General features: G+C 45.8%; 1 protein-coding gene across 1 annotated transcript in view; it reads left to right on the top strand.

Moving 5' to 3' along the window:
- dock4b (dedicator of cytokinesis 4b) overlaps positions 1-20,305 on the top strand; it is a 139,022-nt gene that overhangs the window by 79,388 nt on the left and 39,329 nt on the right. The window contains exons 19-32 of the mRNA XM_056578276.1: positions 856-939; positions 2,296-2,396; positions 3,743-3,824; positions 5,426-5,596; positions 7,385-7,577; positions 9,350-9,486; positions 12,208-12,342; positions 13,433-13,531; positions 15,066-15,160; positions 15,690-15,765; positions 16,161-16,261; positions 16,697-16,755; positions 17,136-17,284; positions 17,986-18,071. Coding sequence (XP_056434251.1) covers positions 856-939; positions 2,296-2,396; positions 3,743-3,824; positions 5,426-5,596; positions 7,385-7,577; positions 9,350-9,486; positions 12,208-12,342; positions 13,433-13,531; positions 15,066-15,160; positions 15,690-15,765; positions 16,161-16,261; positions 16,697-16,755; positions 17,136-17,284; positions 17,986-18,071 — 1,568 coding nt within the window. The remainder of the gene's footprint in view (positions 1-855; positions 940-2,295; positions 2,397-3,742; positions 3,825-5,425; positions 5,597-7,384; positions 7,578-9,349; positions 9,487-12,207; positions 12,343-13,432; positions 13,532-15,065; positions 15,161-15,689; positions 15,766-16,160; positions 16,262-16,696; positions 16,756-17,135; positions 17,285-17,985; positions 18,072-20,305) is intronic.

Here is a 20,305-nt window from a genome sequence, read left to right as displayed (position 1 = left end):
AAACACACACATACGTGCTGTAAACACAAACTCATTCACATACACACACATGCACACATACATATATACACACACACATGGGTACTATAAACATACATACACACACACACACACACACACACATACAAACACATACACATACACACACGCACACATAGTATATACAAACACATATGGGTACTACAAACACACATACACACAGCCATGCAAACAAACACATACTGTACACACAAACACATACTCTACATACATACACACAAACGTGCACAGTGAAGTGTACATGCACACACACACACACAAAAAAACACACACACTTCAACTGCTTGAATTATGGAGCACGCGGCCGATACATTATACAGGCTGTGCAGTCACACGTGCATCGCACGTACAATTCCACACACGCCCGGTGTCATTCCAAGGCAACAGCGGCAGCCTGTCGGGTGGACTCAAGTTGTCCTGCTCACAGACCTGTCAACACCTCGTCACTCCCCCCACCCGCCCCGCCCTCCCTGACCGGGGCAGGGTTCAGTGAAAGCCTATCTGGTGAAAAGGATGATGGGTGATGATGATGACCGTGCGGTCCATAGCATTGATTTCTGCTCAAGCCGGTAGAACGGAGAGGTGGTGTTTGTTTTGTCCGACCCCCGTACGTCCGAGTAGCACTTAACCGAACCGTGTTCTAAAGTACACCTTTTGCCACCATTTCCCCCGTCCAGCTAACTGTTATGCTCCTCAGTTCTGATTCCGCTCTCTCTCTCTCTGACCCATCCTGTTCCTTGTCTTCTGTATCACCCTTTCTAACCTCTCTGCCCTCTACCCTCGCTGCCCCACCCAACACCCCTTTCCCGCCTGCAGTTCCTGCAAGACACCCTGGACACTCTGTTTGGTATTCTGGACGAGAGCTCCAAGAGATACGGGCTCAAGGTGTTTGATTCGCTGGTGAGTGTATCAAATGCCTCACTAATGCATTGTGTCTGTATTTGCATATCCAATATCCTGTTTTGTGTGTGTGTGTGTGTGTGTGTGTGTGTGTGTGTGTGTGTGTGTGTGTGTGTGTGTGTGTGTGTGTGTGTGTGTGTGTGTGTGTGTGTGTGTGTGTGGGGGGGGGGGGGGGGGGGGGGGCAGTGAGAGAGTGTGAGAGATTTTGTCAGAGAGAGAGATTTTGTCAGAGGAACTGTGAGATCTTGCATGTGTGTGAGAAAGTGTGAGCATGCAAGGTTGCATGTGTCAATAAGTATGAGGTTGTTGGTTTGTGTGTATCAGTGTGTGTGTTTGAGACATTGTGGGACATTGTTGAGAGGGATAGAGTGTGTGTTGTTGTGAGTGTGTGTTGTTGTGTGTGTGCGTGTGTGTCAGTGTATTTGTGTGTGTGTTTGTGTGTGTAGTTGAGAGAGAGAGAGAGAGAGAGTGAATGAGAGTGTTTGTCGGTGTGTCTATGTGTGAGATGGAGATGATTTGTGTTTGAGAACTTGTGAGGTTGTGTTTGAGTTAGTGTGAGGTTGGTGGTGTGTGTGTGTTTGTGTGTGTTTGATACATTGTGTGTGTGGTTGAGAGAGAGAATGTGTCTGTGTGCGTGTGTGTGAGCGAGAGGGAGAGGGATCATTTGTGTTTTGAGAAAGTGTGCGGTTGCTTGTGTGTGCGTGTCTACTAGGGTGACTTTGTACAAAACGCACTCGACACGCACACACGTAACCACCTACTGTCTGAGCTTCTCGTATGACCCGAGGACTGGCCTCGGAGCTCGATGAACCAATCTGTACAAGTCACGCAGCACTGCACTGATGGAGTGAGACCAGCCATCGATCTCACACACACACAGACACACACACACACACACACACACACACACACACACACACACATTCCTTTTCGTCTTGCTGCCTGCGGGTATGAGTAGAGGCGGCGTGATCAAACTCTCGCCGTCTGAACAAGAATACCTTCGGAGAGAGTTCCCCAACAGACAGCGATGTTGTACAAACTGTCGTATGATCAAAACGACGCAACCGTAGTAATTGCGGAATTATTTTCGTCGTGAGTCGAGAGAGTCTTACATTTTAAACGTTTCTCGAAGAGGGTGGCACACAACCGTTTTATCAAAAGGTCCCTGCTGCTCTGTGTACTTTATTGCAAATCGCTCCAACATGTGATTTGGCATTATGGTTAAACTCAGAATGAGCTTTTTCATTTGGATAATCCGAGTACCGATGCTTGATACACTTTCATCTCTGTTTCACAAACAACAAATTCAATTAAAGGCGGAGGATCATTTGTAATAATTGCTTTTCTTTTCTACAGGTTCACATTATAAACCTTCTCCAGGACAGCAAGTTCCAGCATTTCAAACCAGTCATGGACACGTACATTGAGAGCCACTTCGCCGGAGCACTGTCATACAGGTAAACAAGTAGCAGATACATGACATTAAGGAGCAGGTAGGGGTTAAGGGCCTTTTTGAGGACGACAGGTTAAGGCTTAGTTAGGGTCTCACGTCGACACAACGCAAGAGGGTTCACAGACCTACTACGTCCTTGCGGACTCTGGCTGTGATTGGTCTCTACACTAAATTCCGACGCAGAACCAAAACAGGTTCACGACTGCGTCAAAGCGTCTGCGTCGCCATAGCGATGCGACGTGGAACCATAACTTAGCCTTTAGGCTGCGGACATTGGGGGATCGACCCCGGTATCCTTCGGCCGGGAGGAAAACACGGCCGGGCACTAGCCCGTCCTGCCACATCCGAAATCACTCCCCGGGGTAAACCTATGAAGAGCGACTCGTGAGGGAAGATGATGGCGGGTTGTAGGTGATGGGGAACGACAGACAAGGGATCCTCATCACTCTGCCTGTGGCGCGGAACCGATGACACCGGGGGAAACGAGGGTCTTCGTGTCAAAACGAGGGCGATCGTTTAGGCGGAGACGCCCACTCACCCAGAGAAGAAATGGGGGTTGACAGCCAGGTCACACGGTCCCCCCCTCCTCGCCCCCCCCCCCACCCCCCCCCAACACACTCTGCCCCCTCCCACTCCCTGCCCAACCGGGCGTGAAAATCTCAGGCAAGAACGTGTCGGAAATGGAAGGGCACTGAGCAGGGGGGGGGGGGGGGGGGGGGGGGGGGGTCCTGGGGCAGGGGGGGACGGATGTTACATCAACACATCAGCTTCAGACGGTCATGTGACCCCTTGTAATCCCGCTCCCTCAAGGGTCGGTGAAGTGTTGTGGTATTATTGTGGATCCGCAGTGTGTTGATTGCCTTTTAGTGTTCGCTTAGTCACCGCGTGTGCGCGAGGGACCTGTGTAGAGGTTCTTCTGGGATATGAGCTCTTACCTAAGCCCTCTTTGGATGTCTTTTCCTCGTGTAAATGATGGTGTGGGCAGAATTCGTGAGTGGTTTTGTATCGGAGGAGACGTTTCGGTTCAGGCGAGCCACAGAGTCGTTTTTCTTCTTCTCTCCGTAAGCACCAATTTGCCTGCTGAGAAATTAACATGGACAAGGAGCATTGGGTAATGTGTTTTTGGAGCCAGAGGGTGAACTGAGTTCGTGTTGTCAATTGGATGCACTGTGGCGCCACCTGGTGGTGGGAAATGGAACTGTTTCCCACCGGCACGTTCCCTGCTTCCTTTTGTTGTTATCCTCAGAAATGCAGGTGTATAGACACGCATGGACACACACGCACACACACACAGAGGTCAGGTCAGCTGCTGTAGATCTGAAGGTGTGCGTTTGTGTGTGTGTAACACAGGGACCTCATCAAGGTGCTGAAGTGGTACGTGGATCGCATCGTGGAAGCAGAGCATCAGGATCACATCCAGCAGGTGCTAAAGGTAAGGGTCACACACACACACAGACACACACACGCTAACACGCGCACACACACACCCGCGCACACGCATGCATTCACACCACTATTGATAAATAAATTCATACAAGCAATAGACATAATGTAATCCCCACGTGTGATCATCTAAACTCTACATGATATACATAAAACACACATGTCGTACAGTAAAATCTCAATACAGAGAGATCATGCTCCCTACTGTACTAGGGAATCAATAAATAAAGACTGCATGTAGACACGCAGAGCAAACAAACCAAAACAACATACCACCGACCCATCATAACAAATCGTTATCACAGCCGTCAGCTGCAGGCACCGACACTATTTTGCTCCCGCTCGTTAAATCTTCTCTCTCTCTCTAAATGTATTATTCAATAATTCCATCTTCATACAAGGAAATGGCTTTTTCCTCAAGTGTTAGCTTCCACATGACAGCGCTCTAAAGGCTCGTGCCCATTGGCTCTCTATGAAACATGTCCCTGCCCCCTCCCCCCATACATTATACATATCATCTTATATACATCATTCATAGCGTGCCGAACATGTGAAAGCATCCCTTTTCCTGCAGTGCACGCATGAAGCAGTCACAACATCAGAAGCCGTACCTTCATGCTCATAGATCTGCCCCGTCTTTCCTTAAGACATGCATCACGGGGAACAGTATCGCTTTAGGTTGTTTCAATATAATCCTGAAAGGCCGTACATTTCCACAACCATATTGAGTGGGTTTCGCCCTCAGTCAGTTGTATAATGATTATCAAGGTCTGCCGTTGTGTGGACACTTAATCGAGTGCAGACATTCCAGAATCAATCCCATCGTCTCTGCGGTGCTAATGTGAAGCTCAGCGCGTTGAGCTCCACTGGACCAACACTATTGGGACCAACATTTCTAAAACGAGAGCCTCTTTATCAAAGTAAAAAGTCGAGACGCACTACCGATCTTTATTATATAGCACCTTATTTCTTCAAGCAGTTATAATAATTTCCAGAATGGCATTTATACACAAAGACTCGAAATTTTGCTCAATATATATTGTCTATTTACTATATTAACTATATATATGTAGTATCCAAATATATATCCAAAAAAAGGAAAAAGGACATCCGAGTTAATCCGGAAACGATTAATGAGCAGGTAGGGAGAGTTGATCTTTGCTCAAGGATGGCTGCTGACTGACCGACATCTGACTGCAGACATGAAGGATCAATCCCAGAGCGTTAGATCAACTACACCAGCCCTTCTCAACCTTTTAAGCAGGGCCCAGTAGTGCCTGACCCCCAGCCTTTAAGCCCCATCAGACTTACACTCATTAGCCTCAATAAATGCACAGGACCATAATTGACTAATTAGCATTCTTATCAGCATTAAGTCGTTATACCGTTTTAAATTAGGGACGGTGGTCGAAGTGATTTGTTGAATGCAAATTCGGTTCGTCTGATGGCTCAAGGAGTTTCTTATCTAGAAAACATTAAGCGCGGTTTCAAACAGTCAATAACACAAACGGCAGCGGTTTGGCTTTGCAACACCACACCACCCCCTCCGTGCCCTGTGCCGTGTTGACACCCTGGTGTTGTGTTGTCCAGGCTAGCGAGTACATCTTCAAGTACATCATCCAGTCCCGCCGGCTCTACTCGCTCGCCACCGGCGGCCAGAACGAGGACGAGTTCCGGATCTGCGTCCACGAGCTCTTCATGTCCATCCGCTTCTTCCTGTCCCAGGAAAACAAGCCCGCCTGCCCCGTCACGCAGACACAGGTGTGTGTACGCGTGTGTGTGTGTGTGTGTGTGTGTGTGTGTGTGTGTGTGTGTGTTTATGTGAGAGGATCTTTTCATTGACACACAATGAGTTTCATTATGAAAGTCCACTGATGTGTGTATACAGGACAAAATGTGTGTGTGTGTGTGTGTGTGTGTGCGTGCGCGCATAGAGGTTTGTGTGTGTGTGTGTGTGTGTGTGTGTGTGTGTGTGTGTGTGTGTGTGTGTGTGTGTGTGTGTGTGTGTGTGTGTGTGTGTGTGTGTGTGTGTGTGTGTGTGTGTGTGTGTGTGTGGGGGTCTTTGCATCGACACCCAATGTGTTTCATTATAAAAGTCCACAGAATGTGTGTATACATGAGACACTGTGTGTGTGAGTGTGTTTGCTTGCGTCTGCTTCTCTGTATGTATCTACCGGTATGTACGTGTAGGATTGCATCTGTCATCCGGTATAACGTCTTCCCCGCGTGAACGTGCCGGTCCCGACTCACACAGTACTTGACTACTGCGGCCTCCCCCCAGCTCTGTAATTGAGCCGTGATTGGTGGGGCAGTGTTGCTAATTTAATGTCACGCTGCTCCCGGTGTCTGGGAGTGTGAGTTGAATGTATTTATTTATGGGCTGTCCTGAGGGGGTCCCCGTAGATCCGTCCCGCTGGTTCACCGCAGGACTAAAGTGCATCAGTCAAACACCATCCCGTGTCTGCATTACACAGCCGGCGTGGGTGTTGTGTGTGTGTGTGTGTGTGTGTGTGTGTGTGTGTGTGTGTGCGTTTATGTGCCCTTGTGGATTTAGTGTCGGTTTATGCCCTTTAGTGCATGTGTGTGTGGGTGGGAATCTAGTCGTTTTACATTTACACTTGGATAGGATATTTTACTATCAAATCCTCTTCTCAGATACACTTCATCTGATTGAGTTGTCTATCTTTAATTTCACGCTATTTTATGAGAACTCCGATGTTTATCTTGGGTTTCAACTGCGGGTGTCATTCGATCGTCCCTTCTCGGTCCTATCTCCAAACACACGCCTTTCATTATTACTTACCTTTAAGTCCAGACGTCACTCATGTTGAGTCCAGTGATCCCTGTTCTCTGGGGAACAATAACTGGGGGGGAGATGCAGGTCAAATCAGTAATCCTGGATAATCTGCTCCCTGTAGGCACGCACTCACGGAATCTCCACCATACAGGAATCTGGATGGTGTAACGTAATCTCTCTCTTTGTACACACAGGGATACTATAAAACCCTATTTTAAAACAGTGTGTTTTATAAATAAATATAAATTTGCCACACACTCACAAAGGCAGGAAGTTGTTGAGTTTATAAGTTTAGTTTTTCTTGTCTTATTTCAGACAAATGACAAAATTAATGGGCTTGTTTTAATGTGCACATCTAACTCTCTGGCATAACTGAAAATGAACCAGCAGGGAGACAATCTGACTATACTGTAATTCAGACGGCATCTTTTGCAATCCAGCTATTCAGTGTAATCCCCATAATCTCAGCACCCAGTGTACCAAATCTGGTTGATGTACATATTCAGTATTATTGTCCCAACTGGTCCCTAGCACAGATTGCATTGTTGCCTCAACAATTAACTTACGCTTCATAATGAACCCAAACAACAAAACGTGTATATTTCTCAAGCTTAGATGATTCAAATGTACCTTTTTTTGTATGATTCAGGATTCATATGCCTTGGACTTCTGCCATCCATGTATTTTTCGCCAATCAAGGACAAAATACGTTCTTTAAACCCTAATTCCTGTTCGTCCTTCCCTCTGGGTAGGCGGTGTTCCTACGGACCTTCCCGGCGATCTACGCTGAGCTGCTGAAGATCTTCACGGTGCGCGAGGTGGCTGGCTTCGTCCGCGAGACGCTGGCCAGCCTGCCTACCACGGCTCAGTCAGAGTGCCCCCTAGAGGCCGTGAAGCTGCAGTGCATCGCCAAGACGGTGGAGAGCCAGCTGTACACCAACCCGGGTGAGAGCAGGGCCCTCAGCACAGGCCCCCCCATGTGGAGTGAATGAGAGCCGGAATCGGATCAAAAACCCCCAAAAAAATATTATTATATAAAAAAAAAGTTTTTACAAACCGTTTTTCTGAGAATTTCAATGAACGGTTTTGTTTAGCAAATCTGATTATCTTTTTGAGGATGTGTCTGTTCCTCTTTAATTATTGTTTGTTGCCCGTTTTCATTTTTGTTCCTTGAATGGGTTTTGGACCTGCTAGTGACACTATGTACTGACGCACATGTTAAAGAGCCATAAGTAGTTACAATTTGTACGGACACACTCGCTATAGAACAAGACCATGGCACAGACTCTATGTACAAACACATTCGTTAAAGAAAAGCTGGTAAGGACAGAATGTACAAACGCATTCAGTAAAGAACAAAACAAGCTAGTGTCTCTATATAGAGACGCACTCGCTACAGAACAAGAATGATGCCCACATAAAAACAAACTTAATTACATCCACAATGATAACATCCTGTGATTGGCCAGTGGTCTGCACCCCACGTGATGATAATCAACTTAAGATTAATACCCCATAGTAGTATGATTAATATCTTCCATAGTCCACTACACATGTGTACACAATAGCATCTGCTGAGTGACTAAATAGAAAACCCTTTAACAGCATTATGCATACGGTGTGTAGCATAAACACTCCTGGAGGACCAAAGCCGAATCCACTTAGCCAAGCCTCACATGTTGCTGGGCGAACAGGAGTCCCATTAGTCACACAGCTCCATGCTAGGGCCTGTACCCCCCTTCCCCGTGCGTTTATCGTCTCCCGCTGCGAATCAGCCTCCGCCTTCAATGTTGTTTAATTAATGGGATTGTTAGTTCATTAATAAAGATTGCATGCTTAAGCGAATTACCGACCCGCCCCTCGAATGAGAGCACCGGGGTGAATCTTCCCGCCGTCACCCATAGGTGTGTGGTTAATTAACGACGTGCACCTATGGGTGTCGGTGAAGCACTACACAGCAGCAGGGGAAGAACGCTCTGCGGAAATGGCTCTGCCCATTAATAACAGAGCCGCTGTTGTTGTTGACGGGCAGAGACATTTGTGTGTGTGTGTGTGTGTGTGTGTACGTGTTACATACATTGCTGTCCGTCTGTTACTTTGTGTGTGTGTGTGTTTTCTCTTGGGATGTGTGTGTGTGTGTGTGTGAGATGTGTCTCGTGTGTTTGTGTGATATACTTCTTTGTTTTTTGTGTGTCTGTGTGTGTGTGGTTGTCTGTCTGTGGGATGCTACTCATTGTGTCTATGTGTGCGATGCGTTATGTGTTTGTGTGTGTGTGACGCCTCTCCCCCTGTGCTGTGTGTGTGCGTTAGTGTGTGACGCCTGTTCCCCTGTGTGTGTGTGTGTGTGTGTGTGTGTGTGTGTGTGTGTGTGTGTGTGTGTGTGTGTGTGTGTGTGTGTGTGTGTGTGTGTGTGTGTGTGTGTGTGTGTGTGTGTGTGTGTGTGACTCCTCTCCCCCTGTGTGTGTGTGTGTGTGTGTCTCTCTCTGTGTCTGACTCCTCTCCCCCCTGTGTGTGTGTGTGTCTCTCTCTCTGTGTCTGACTCCTCTCCCCCCTGTGTGTGTGTGTGTGTGTGTGTGTGTGTGTCTCTCTGTGTCTGACTCCTCTCTCCCCCCCTGTGTGTGTCTCTCTGTGTGTCTGACTCCTCCCCCCCCTGTGTGTGTGTGTGTGTGTGTGTCTCTCTCTGTGTCTGACTCCCCCCCTGCTGTGTGTCTCCTCAGAGTCGCGGTGCGTCCTGGTCCCGGTGGTTCTGCGCCTCCTCCAGGCCCACATGCAGGAGCAGCGGGAGCTGGTGATGTGCGCTCGCATCCTCACCTCCATGCTGTCGCTCATCAAGAAGGAGGAGACCGGCACGCCCGTGAGTCCTCCTCCTCGCTGGCTGTCCACTGATGCTCTCTGGTGGGCCTAGCTGGTAGGGTTAGGTGTGCTAGGTGGTGTAGCGGCGCTATCTGGTGGCGCTGCCTGTAGAGTAGGGCTGGGCGATTAATCCAATTTCGATCTCGATTTCGATTTTAGCGTCAAACTATCAAAAAACGAATATAATCAATTTTTCGATTTTTTTTTTTTTTTATGTTTTATAGAAAGTGCAGCACAGCTGGATACATATCTGTACATTATTTTAGATTTGAACATTTCCTTTTTAACCATTTGGTGTATTTTTTTTAAAGTAAAATTTCAAATTTCTCAGAGAGAGACATGCTGAATAAATACGTCATGTTTTCAAAATCAAAAATAATCGTTTGGATAATCCAGATTTCAATATTGACCAAAATAATCATGATTATGATTTTTCCCATAATCGAGCAGCCCTACTTTAGAGTGATGCTTTCTGGTCGGGCTAGCTGGTGTAATGGCGCAAGCAGCTAGGGCTAGCTGGTGTATCGGCCTTATTAGGTGGGCTAGCTAGTGATGCTTTCTGAGGGGACTAGCTGGTGTGATGGTTCTAACGGGTGTGATGGAGCTGGCTAACTGGAACCAATGCAGCTGGATTTAAAACTGCACAAGCAGTTTAAAGTGTTTAAAACGCTTCTTCTCAGCGGCTTTTATTCCATTAAAAATATCTACAACTACAGTCAGCCACTAGAGTGTACAGGACAGCAGTAGGATAGAAATAGATACATTTGTAAAACAATAACGGAATGAAAATATACAGAATATACAGTATGTTCACAATCGAGTAGTAATAATAAAAAGTCAACATAATCCAATATCCACATCAGAGGCAGTTTAGAGTAGGCTTACTGTATTCATCCTGACGCCGTTCATTCGTCATTCTCTGATTGATGACACAAGAAAGACACATTCAGTTGACCGTTTCAATATATCATAATTCAGTTGCTTTTTCAAGGGAGGTCAGAGTTTGATGCAATCATTTTCTAATGCTGTCGTCTTTTTGTTACACTACTTTCAGTAAGTGCCCTTGTCAAAGTAGCATCCTACAAAAGTCTGTGTGTGCTTGCTGTAGGTTTTGTGTGACAATATCTTACTTGGCATTTTCAATATCCCCAATAGCTGTACCTCAAGTGACCCTCAAACACGCACACACACAAACCTCTACACACAAACACACACACACACACACAAACCTCTACACACACACATGCACACACAAACCTCGACACGCAAACCCCTATGCACACACACAAACCTCTACACACACACAAGCCTCTATTCACACACACACACACACACACACACACACACACACACACACACACAGACACACAGACACACAGACACACAGACACACACACACACACACACACACACACAATTACACAAACTTCTACACACACACACACACACACACACACACACACACACACACACACACACACACACACACACACACACACACAGATAAACCTCTACACACAAACACACTTACAAAAACACACACATACACACACACACACAGACAAAATCCTCTATTTACCCCCCTAACCTTCACTCTGCTTCCAAAGCTTTTCCAAGCTCAGTTTAAGCCCTAATTGAGCTCACAACAAATCACATTTACATTTATAGAGTAATTTACAAATGATTTTCCTCCCTATTGTTTTATTATAATTATTAGGAATTACCGTAATTCCCTCTAAATGAAATGTCTTATCATGATCATCTCATTAGTCCCCCTAGGACAGTCTGCAGATTTTCATATCAGTATTACTATTATATATTAATATTATTCAGCTTTTTTTATCAGATTTAATTCATAAATTATCATTATGATTCCTATGATGAAGAGACAATTTCACCCTAAATTAACTCATTTGCACCCTGCTGACAATGACATCACAGGAAACCTGTCGAGGGATGAAACGATATATCTCTCTATCGTTATTCTACATCTCTGCTGTAACGACCCAGACCCTTTTATGGTCTTCATTAAATTTCACTCTCTTTGCCCTCACTGGTATCGCCCCCTTGGGTGTCCTCAGTGGTCCGTTTTTGTTTGGGCTCAAGGGGAGAGAACCTGGCTTCGTCACCATGGTTTCCAAACCATTATTTATATTGAATAGATAATAAATACAAAGAGAAGTTTTGAGATGTGGAGCTGTGAGCCTAAATCAAACGTTCGCTGCAGCACTTGGTAGCAGACGAAGCGACATTATCCCGTAAACGGATTTGACTGGTGAAAAAATACCCTCTCTTCTTTTTCATCCAAACCTTTAAGACTCCCACACCCAATTTAATCCCTAGCTGAGTTTATTCTTCCTTTCGCTTAAAAATGTGCCAATGATTGAAACACATAGCCACCGTGTTGAGTTTAACTTTGTTCCTATTTTTTAAAAGTAGAATAGTTTACCATTGCTATTCATTATGATATGTTACAGTTTTCTAACGATATCAATGTGCAAACCTACGATTCAAAGTGTCTCGCAAGTATAAAAAACACGACAAGAACCAACGGAGAATACAAAAGATTGAAACAAAAGCGATCCAAAAGGAATCAGAACAATGGCGAAGTAGATCGAGACAGAAAGACAAAGGACACGCGACCGGGCTGAGAGACACCGCACTGTTGTCTGTGGACCCCGGTGTGGGCGGGCAGGTCTAACGCTGGGTGCGTTTGTTTCAGGAGCCGGTGATGTCTGAGGAGGTGGAGCTTATCGTGGACAGCCTGCTGGGGGTGCTCCTACGGACCATCCTGGAGATCACCAACAGACCCCAGCCCGCGGGGTCCTCCCTCAGGCTGCAGTTCCAGGACGTCACCGTGAGTCTGGCGCGTGTGTGTGTGTGTGTGTGTGTGTGTGTGTGTGTGTGTGTGTGTGTGTGTGTGTGTGTGTGTGTGTGTGTGTGTGTGTGTGTGTGTGTGTGTGTGTGTGTGTGTGTGTCAATGAGTGAGTCAATTTGACTGTGTGTGTGTCCATGTGTTATTGTGACTGTGTGTGTGTGTGTCAACTATTTTCATCTCATGCATGCAGGACTCAAAATTGGTTTTGGGACTTGACAGAGTGCACACTAGTAATTACGCTTATTGAATGGAGCTGCCTCTGCGGCCACCCTGCAATTAATCAGGCATTATTCACACTGACTGTAAAACAGGTAGGGGAGATCATCATAGTTAGGATTAGGAGGAACATTATCATAATGGCTCTCCCCTTTGGTTTGAGAAGTGAGGCTCACGGCTGTGAAGAAACGGCAAAAGTACGTTTGTTATCCTTGAACTCTTTTCACATCTAGAGGTCTAAATGTGCACGAGTGTTCACACTAATTTAAGCAGGTCGTGATACCACAAATAGCACAGGGATGCATTCGGGAAACTGGAGAATATTACACAGGCAACGATGCGGATGAAAAATATGATAATGTTTATAATGAAGACAGCAATGTGGATAATGTCACCAATATGACTTTTTATGTGTGTGTATCTCTCTCTTTTTTTTTTCTCTTTATCTCAATTTCTTCTCTCCCCCTATGTCTCTCTCTCGCCCTCCCTCTCTCCCTCTGTCTCTCTCTCTCTCTCTCTCTCTCTCTCTCTCTCTCTCTCTCTCTCTCTCTCTCTCTCTCGCCCTCTCCCTCCGTCTCTGTCTCTGTCTCCCTCCGTCTCTGTCTCTCTCCCTTTCTCTCCCACTGTCTTCCCTATGACTCTCGCCCTCCCTCTCTCCCTCCGTCTCTGTCTCTCTCCCTCTCTCTCTCTCTCTCTCTCTCTCTCTCTCTCTCTCTCTCTCTCTCTCTCTCTCTCTCTCTCTCTCTCTCTCTCTCTCCCTCCGTCTCTCTCTCTCTCTCTCTCTCCCTCTGTCTCTGTCTCTCTCCCTCCGTCTCTCGCCCTCCCTCTCTCCCTCCCTCTCTGTCTCTCCCAGGGGGAGTTTGTGGGCTGTCTGCTGGCACTGCTCAGGGAGATGAGTGACCGACACTACCAGCAGCTGCTGCAGTCCTTCACCAGCAAGGAAGACCTACGGGTAGGCACACGCACGCACGCACACGTACACACACACACACACACACACACACACATACACACACACACATTGATGTGAGTATGCTTGTGTGTCTGCTTAGACATTATGTTTTCTCCTTTTTGCCCACCTGTCACATCATGTATTTTTATGTCTCTAGTTGGTTGTTCTCTGCACCTTTTGCACACTCTCTTACTTACGTCTCTCTCTCTCTCTCTCTCTCTCTCTCTCTCTCTCTCTCTCTCTCTCTCTTCCCCTTCGTTCTTTAACTCTCTCTCTCTCTCTCTCTCTCACGCTGTCTCTGTCTCTCTCTCTCTCTCTCTCTTTCTCTCTCTCTTTCTCTCTCTCTCTCTAACTCTCTCTCTCTCTAACTCTCTCTCTCTCTCTCTCTCTCTCTCTCTCTCTCTCTCTCTCTCTCTCTCTCTCTCTCTCTCTCTCTCACTGCCTCATCACTTCCAACTATGGGGTATTTCTGTGTATTGGGGCCTGCACACTTACAAATCCATTGCATGGAAGGACTTGGTTTCCTCCATACCTCCGCCAGTGGAAAGATTGTCTTTAAGGTGGTTAAGGTATTGGTTTGTCTCACAGCCCAAAGGTTCTGGGTTCAAACCCCAAAAAGGCAGACAATTTACATGTAGGCGGCAAGACGCCATCAATGACTAGTATGGATAGTAAATAGTCGATTCTAGCCGTAGATATTTCTCAAGGAGCAGTGAGGACGTGGGGAGGGCAGGAAAGAAGGGGAAATAAATCAAGGTTAATGCAGTCGCGGGTTCACCCGAGAGAGAATGAATACATTAATACTGAGAGCTGGACTGCGGGGGGGAGGGGGGGGGGGGGTCTTGCAGTCAGCAGGGGGTCTAGGGGGTGTATATCATTAAATAGCAGCAGATAACCTTCTCAGTGGTATTAGGTGCTTATTAGTACAAGGTAGGGCTCACACCATGCTGATAGGTGGTGCTCTAAGGAGGGAGGAAGAGAGAGAGAGGGAGAGAGAGAGAGAGAGAGAGAGAGAGAGAGAGAGAGAGAGAGGGAGAGGGAGACTTAATTAACCGCCCTGGGGTGTCAAAAGATGTTGGAGCTTGTTTTCCTCCACCTCTCTTTCGCTGAGAATTGATCGTTACTGGATATGAAAAAGTATATAAATACAGTATGTTTCTCAGGGTGACTTCCGAAGTGAATGTTTCCCAACTACCTCGGTGTCGGAACCCTCACTTTGGGTCTCCTGATATGCTTGCAGTGTCTTGGTGGACTGACTTTGAGATTTTTGAAATCTCAAAGGTTTGAAACAGTGCAACAATCATATTAGGGGCATGACAGGATGTTGCTTCTGTTAAAAAAAAGTGCAGTATTTGGAAGAGATAGACATTGAGACCTGAGTAATGTGCCCAAAAAGGTTGGATCCCCTGCTTTAGGCCATGTTTTAGACAGAGTAGGGGACTACACCCCGATGGTTTATCTGCCTGGAGATGGATTTTGTGATCAATGTTAAAATGGCGACGAATCTTGCTTGAAGTATGTTTTTGTATTCCAGGACTTCCTCCTGCAAATCTTCACCGTGTTCAGGATTCTGATTCGCCCAGAGATGTTTCCCAAAGACTGGACCGTGATGCGATTGGTCACCAACAAGTATGTATTTTTGTTAATTCATTAATCTCTGGTTTATTTTCTTCTTCGCTCGCGGGTTTAAAAGAAAGATGAATGTGTCACTTCTGGTCCACGTCTCATTATAAAGCAAGTAAACAAAATCGAAATTAAATTGCTTGTAATTTTTGTTTTGTGCATGGATGATGGATTTTTGCCTGAAGAAAAATGGCACCTCACTATAACTACCCCCCATTAATCTCTCTCTCTCTCTCTCTCTCTCTCTCTCTCTCTCTCTCTCTCTCTCTCTCTCTCTCTCTCTCTCTCTCTCTCTCTCGCTCTTGCTCTCTCTGTCTCTGTATATCTCTCTGTCTCTGTATATCTCTGTATCTCCCTCTATCTGTCTCTCTTTCTCTCTCTCTTGCTCTTGCTCTCTCTGTCTCTCTCTCTCTCTCGCGTGCTCTCGCTCTCTCTTTGCCTCTCTCTCTCTCTTTACTTCTCTCTCTACCTCTCTCCCTCTCCCTCTCTCTCTCTCTACCTCTCTCTCTACCACCTCTTTCCTTTCCTCTTCCAGTGTCATCATCACAACGGTGCTATATCTGTCTGATGCACTGAGAAAGAACTTCCTCAATGACAAGTTTGACTACAAGGTAAGTGTGTGTCGTGTGTGTGCGTGTCTGTGTGTGTGCAACCCAGCCATGCACACATATAGCGATAAAAGTGAGGGAGATAAAAACAACTGTAACCACAAGAACTTTAAGGATACGGAACACCTTGTTGTATTCCCATAGGGACGTTCCAATCGCTAAAACACTTCCAAAAGCAACGCGACTAAGCCAAACACGGAAAGTGTTAGTGCTGACTGTATAGCTTAAGTTTGAAGTGTGGTTGGTTGTTGGCTGGTTGAATCAGCGTCAACCTGATTCATGCCAGGTGAGGCTGCTTCTAACTACCATCAATCACACACTCTACACAGTTAGCGTTTAGCTTTTAGTTTAGAGAAAATGTATGAAGAATAGGGAATAATTGTGGGTGTTTTTTTCAGGTGTGGGACTCGTATTTCTACCTATCGGTGATCTTCATCAACCAGCCCTGCCTCCAGCTGGAGTCCTTCTCCCCCTCGAAGAGGAAGAGGATCCTCGAGAAGTGAGAGAATACACACAGAGAATACTTACACACGCACACACATACACACTCAGACATGCTTGCAGGCACACACGCATGCATGCATGCACACAAATGCACATGCACACGAACGCGCACACACACACAGACACACTCACAAGCAAACTTTCAAGCACACACACACAAACACAGACAGACACATATACCCCCACACACACACACCCAGGCACACACACAAGCACACACACGCGCAAACACGCACACACACACTCATACACAAATACAAACACACACACACACACACACACACACACACGCACTCACAACCTCACTTAAATCAGAGGGAAGCATGAACTGCTTTACATCTGAGAGGGGTGCGTGTGAAGCTCTCTCAGGGCATTCCTCCCACACATCCAGATGTTAAACATCTGTCCTTCCTGTCGCTTGTCGCCGTAGATACGGGGACATGAGGGTGATGATGGGGTGTGAGATCTTCAGCATGTGGCAGAATTTAGGTAAGAGGAAACCCAAGTCTTGTATTTGCATGACACCAGCTTCAATATGTATTCGTATTATTATTTTTGTTGCATAAATAGCTTTAAATCTACTGGGTGGTTATTGATGAAACAAATAATAAAAAGCAGTTGAAATAGCTTTGAGCATTATGCTCAAAGCGTACTAAGCTTGTTTTATAAGGCATTTGTCAACACTTTCTTTCGCAAAAGGAAATCGTACTGCATGGCAACAGTCTTATTACGGCTTTGAATTAGTTATCAAGGGTTATTATATTGATATATATATATATATATATATCAATATAATAGCACATACATGGTGTATACTGATTATAGCCATCAGTCCTCCGGCTCACCTCCCACTCTCCCCACCCCCCCAGGGGAGCACAAGCTGAACTTCATCCCGGCTATGATCGGGCCCTTCCTGGAGGTCACGCTGGTGCCGCAGCCCGACCTCCGGAACGTCATGATCCCCATCTTCCACGACATGATGGACTGGGAGCAGAGGCGCAGCGGGAACTTCAAGCAGGTGATCCCCGTTAGCACCCCGCCGAGTTTAGCGTTATGCGCTTTGGTCCCGACCACCCAGAGGCTTCCGACCAATCAGCAGCCTGTGAGGAACGATTGGAACTGCATGATTCGTGATGGACAGATGGTTCATCCAATAACCTGCCAAGTATTTTTTTAAAGTGCCTGCCCCTATCCAAACTGTTTCCAAGGATGGCTTCCCGGTTGGTTGTCCGTACCATACCATCTGTCGCATCCGGTTCAATTACTCCCCATGAAATTGTGGGCACGAATGGTGTGAGATAGGAATGGGTTAATTGTACATATATATATTATATTGTTATATCAAATTGTCTTGGCATTTATTTTTGATCTAATCATTAACTAGAACCAGTTTATTTATTTTTGACAGCGGCTCCTAGTGGCCAACGGTGGTAAATGCAAGTATAAATAAATACTCTGACGATATACGAATACATAATCCCCTTAGTCAAATAAAATAAACAGTTCTCCATCTGATTAGACCCCGTACCACGGTTTGTTACACTCCTTTTTGGCTTCCCATGGGCAGCGTCTGTTTATGATCGTCATCACAATGACCATCACCATCATCATCAGCATCACCATCACCATCATGATCATCATCATCAGCATCACCATCATCATCATCATCATGCCCTGCTCTCTTCTGAGTGTTTTTCTCCGTCTGCTGGCTGCTGACAGGTGGAGGCCAAGCTGATCGACAAGCTGGACAGCCTAATGTCTGAGGGGAAGGGCGACGAGACCTACCGGGAGCTCTTCAACAGCATGTGAGTCTCAGAGATGGGGGGGGGGGGGGGGGGGGAATAATCAATAATGTTAGATCATAATAATAATAACATTACATAATATTATATATATATATATACAGAAATAGAGAGAGTTAGAGCGAGAGAGAGTTATGTGAGAGAGAGAGAGAGAGAGAGAGAGAGAGAGAGAGAGAGAGAGAGAGAGAGAGAGAGAGAGAGAGAGAGAGAGAGAGAGAGAGAGAGAGAGAGAGAGAGAGAGAGAGAGAGAGAGCATATCAGTAATTGTATTATTTAGACAGCTTTAGCAACAACATCTTACAATGCTGTGAGTGCATACAGTCTTGGCATGCGTGAGTGGTAGCAACAAAGTGAGAAAGAACAAAAAACATAGAAACACACACACTGTCATATAGATGGGGGAAATACAACAACAGAGAACACGGGTCTTTTTGTTTTTTAACCGTGGGTATAGGCGTTTATGATCACGTCAAACCAAATGTGACGAGGATCGATTACCTACTGCCCAAGTGCTTCATGACCATGATAACCCTGTGAGGACACAACTAAATGAACCGATGCCCCATCCAGAGACTAGGCAATGCCGGGTCAGAGTAGGACCTGCACTGAGTCACCAACACGCCAGCTCATAAATGAATAAAGGATGTTATGTGATAATGAGGCTCTGAGCTCACGAAGCTGCGTGGGGAGGCGGAGGACTAAGAATAGTTACATCATAGCGTGCAGGTGATGTAAGCCTCTCCTTCTGCCAGTCAACCTGGCTCTGATTGCATAGATTAACGGTTACCTATTGTACCGCTCGGGTGCCTTCTGGCTCGGAGACTTATGTGTGAGTCATTCACGTTTATATTCTTAGTGATTGCGTCTTGTCCAAAGTGCCTTTTTGCAGGTGAAGCTGATGAGGGTCAGAGCCTTATGGGTAATGGAGTTCAAAATAGCATCATGGCCACACGTTATAATTAAGGAATAACAACTAGCTTTTATCCAGCTGAACAGAAGAATGTTTTTCGACAAGGCCTATTTACATTTACATTTCGGGCATTTAGCAGACGCTTTTATCCAAACCGACTTACAATAAGTACATTTGTCATTAGAAAGAGAAGCAATACATAAAGTCTACCTAGCTCGACTGCCAAGGGGCCAGTTCCCTTCATCATACGGACATTCACATTGTGAAGTGTTTATCACACGAATCGGACAGTTCACTTTTGACCTTCCTACACCTCACCCGCATCGTCTTCCCTGGGAACACCTTCTGTGGGGGTGTGACCAAGGGGATTACCAAGGTCAAAGGTTACTCATAATAAGCACATCAACTGTTTTGTAGCCCTTTGGTATTCTAGATAGACGGGATTGACTTTGTTTTTAATCGTCTCTTTACCCTAATTGCAATTTTTTCCAACTAAAGCAGCAGTGTCTGTCTTTCTTCATATTTCATGTTCACAAATACGAAAGTTAACATTGACACTTTTTGCATACGGATCATTTCTAGTGAACGATATAGGGTTGATAATTAGTAAGCCACCGATGTAAACAAAAACAAAACAAAACATACATATCTACATATGCTAAGTTGTACGACCTACTGCAACCTGGAGGTTGTGTTTTCGCAAGAAAGCTTTGGACTTGAATCCACTACGACTGGTGTCAAAGGGGTACTTCATTGGTATGCACACAGTTACGGCCTAGACACCTCCATTGTCTACACACCATCGCCTTGGCAACGCTCCTGTCTACCTCGTCACTGTTTTCCCAAAGCCTCGACCTAGCATGTTTTCAGCGGTCCTTAGAGTGTGCATATGTGCTTGAGCCGGTGCGTGCATTCTTGTGTGTGTGTGTGTGTGTGTGTGTGTGTGTGTGTGTGTGTGTGTGTGTGTGTGTGTGTGTGTGTGTGTGTGTGTGTGTGTGTGTGTGTGTGTGTGTGTGTGTGTGTGTGTGAGAGCCTTGCTTTTTTCTATGTTGTTCTGTGCAACCATAATTCGTTTTTTCCCTGTATGATCAAACATACATGATGGAAAGCCTAATTTGAGCTTTAAAAGTCACTTGTATTATTTTGTATTCATATTCATATATTCATCCCTGTTTATACGTCTATATGTTTATTCTTGCTCATGTAGGTTTTTCATCTATAATTGTTACACAGGCCGGACAAGATTTACATTTTTTTAATCAATATTTGCATAATTGTCCCATTCCTATTCTTGGTTCCATCACCTTCATTATAAGAAACGGCACAT

The sequence above is a fragment of the Gadus chalcogrammus genome, chromosome 19 (assembly GCF_026213295.1).
Source record: "Gadus chalcogrammus isolate NIFS_2021 chromosome 19, NIFS_Gcha_1.0, whole genome shotgun sequence".
Taxonomy (NCBI): Eukaryota; Metazoa; Chordata; class Actinopteri; order Gadiformes; family Gadidae; genus Gadus; species Gadus chalcogrammus.
This window is presented reverse-complemented; position numbering and strand designations above follow the sequence as displayed.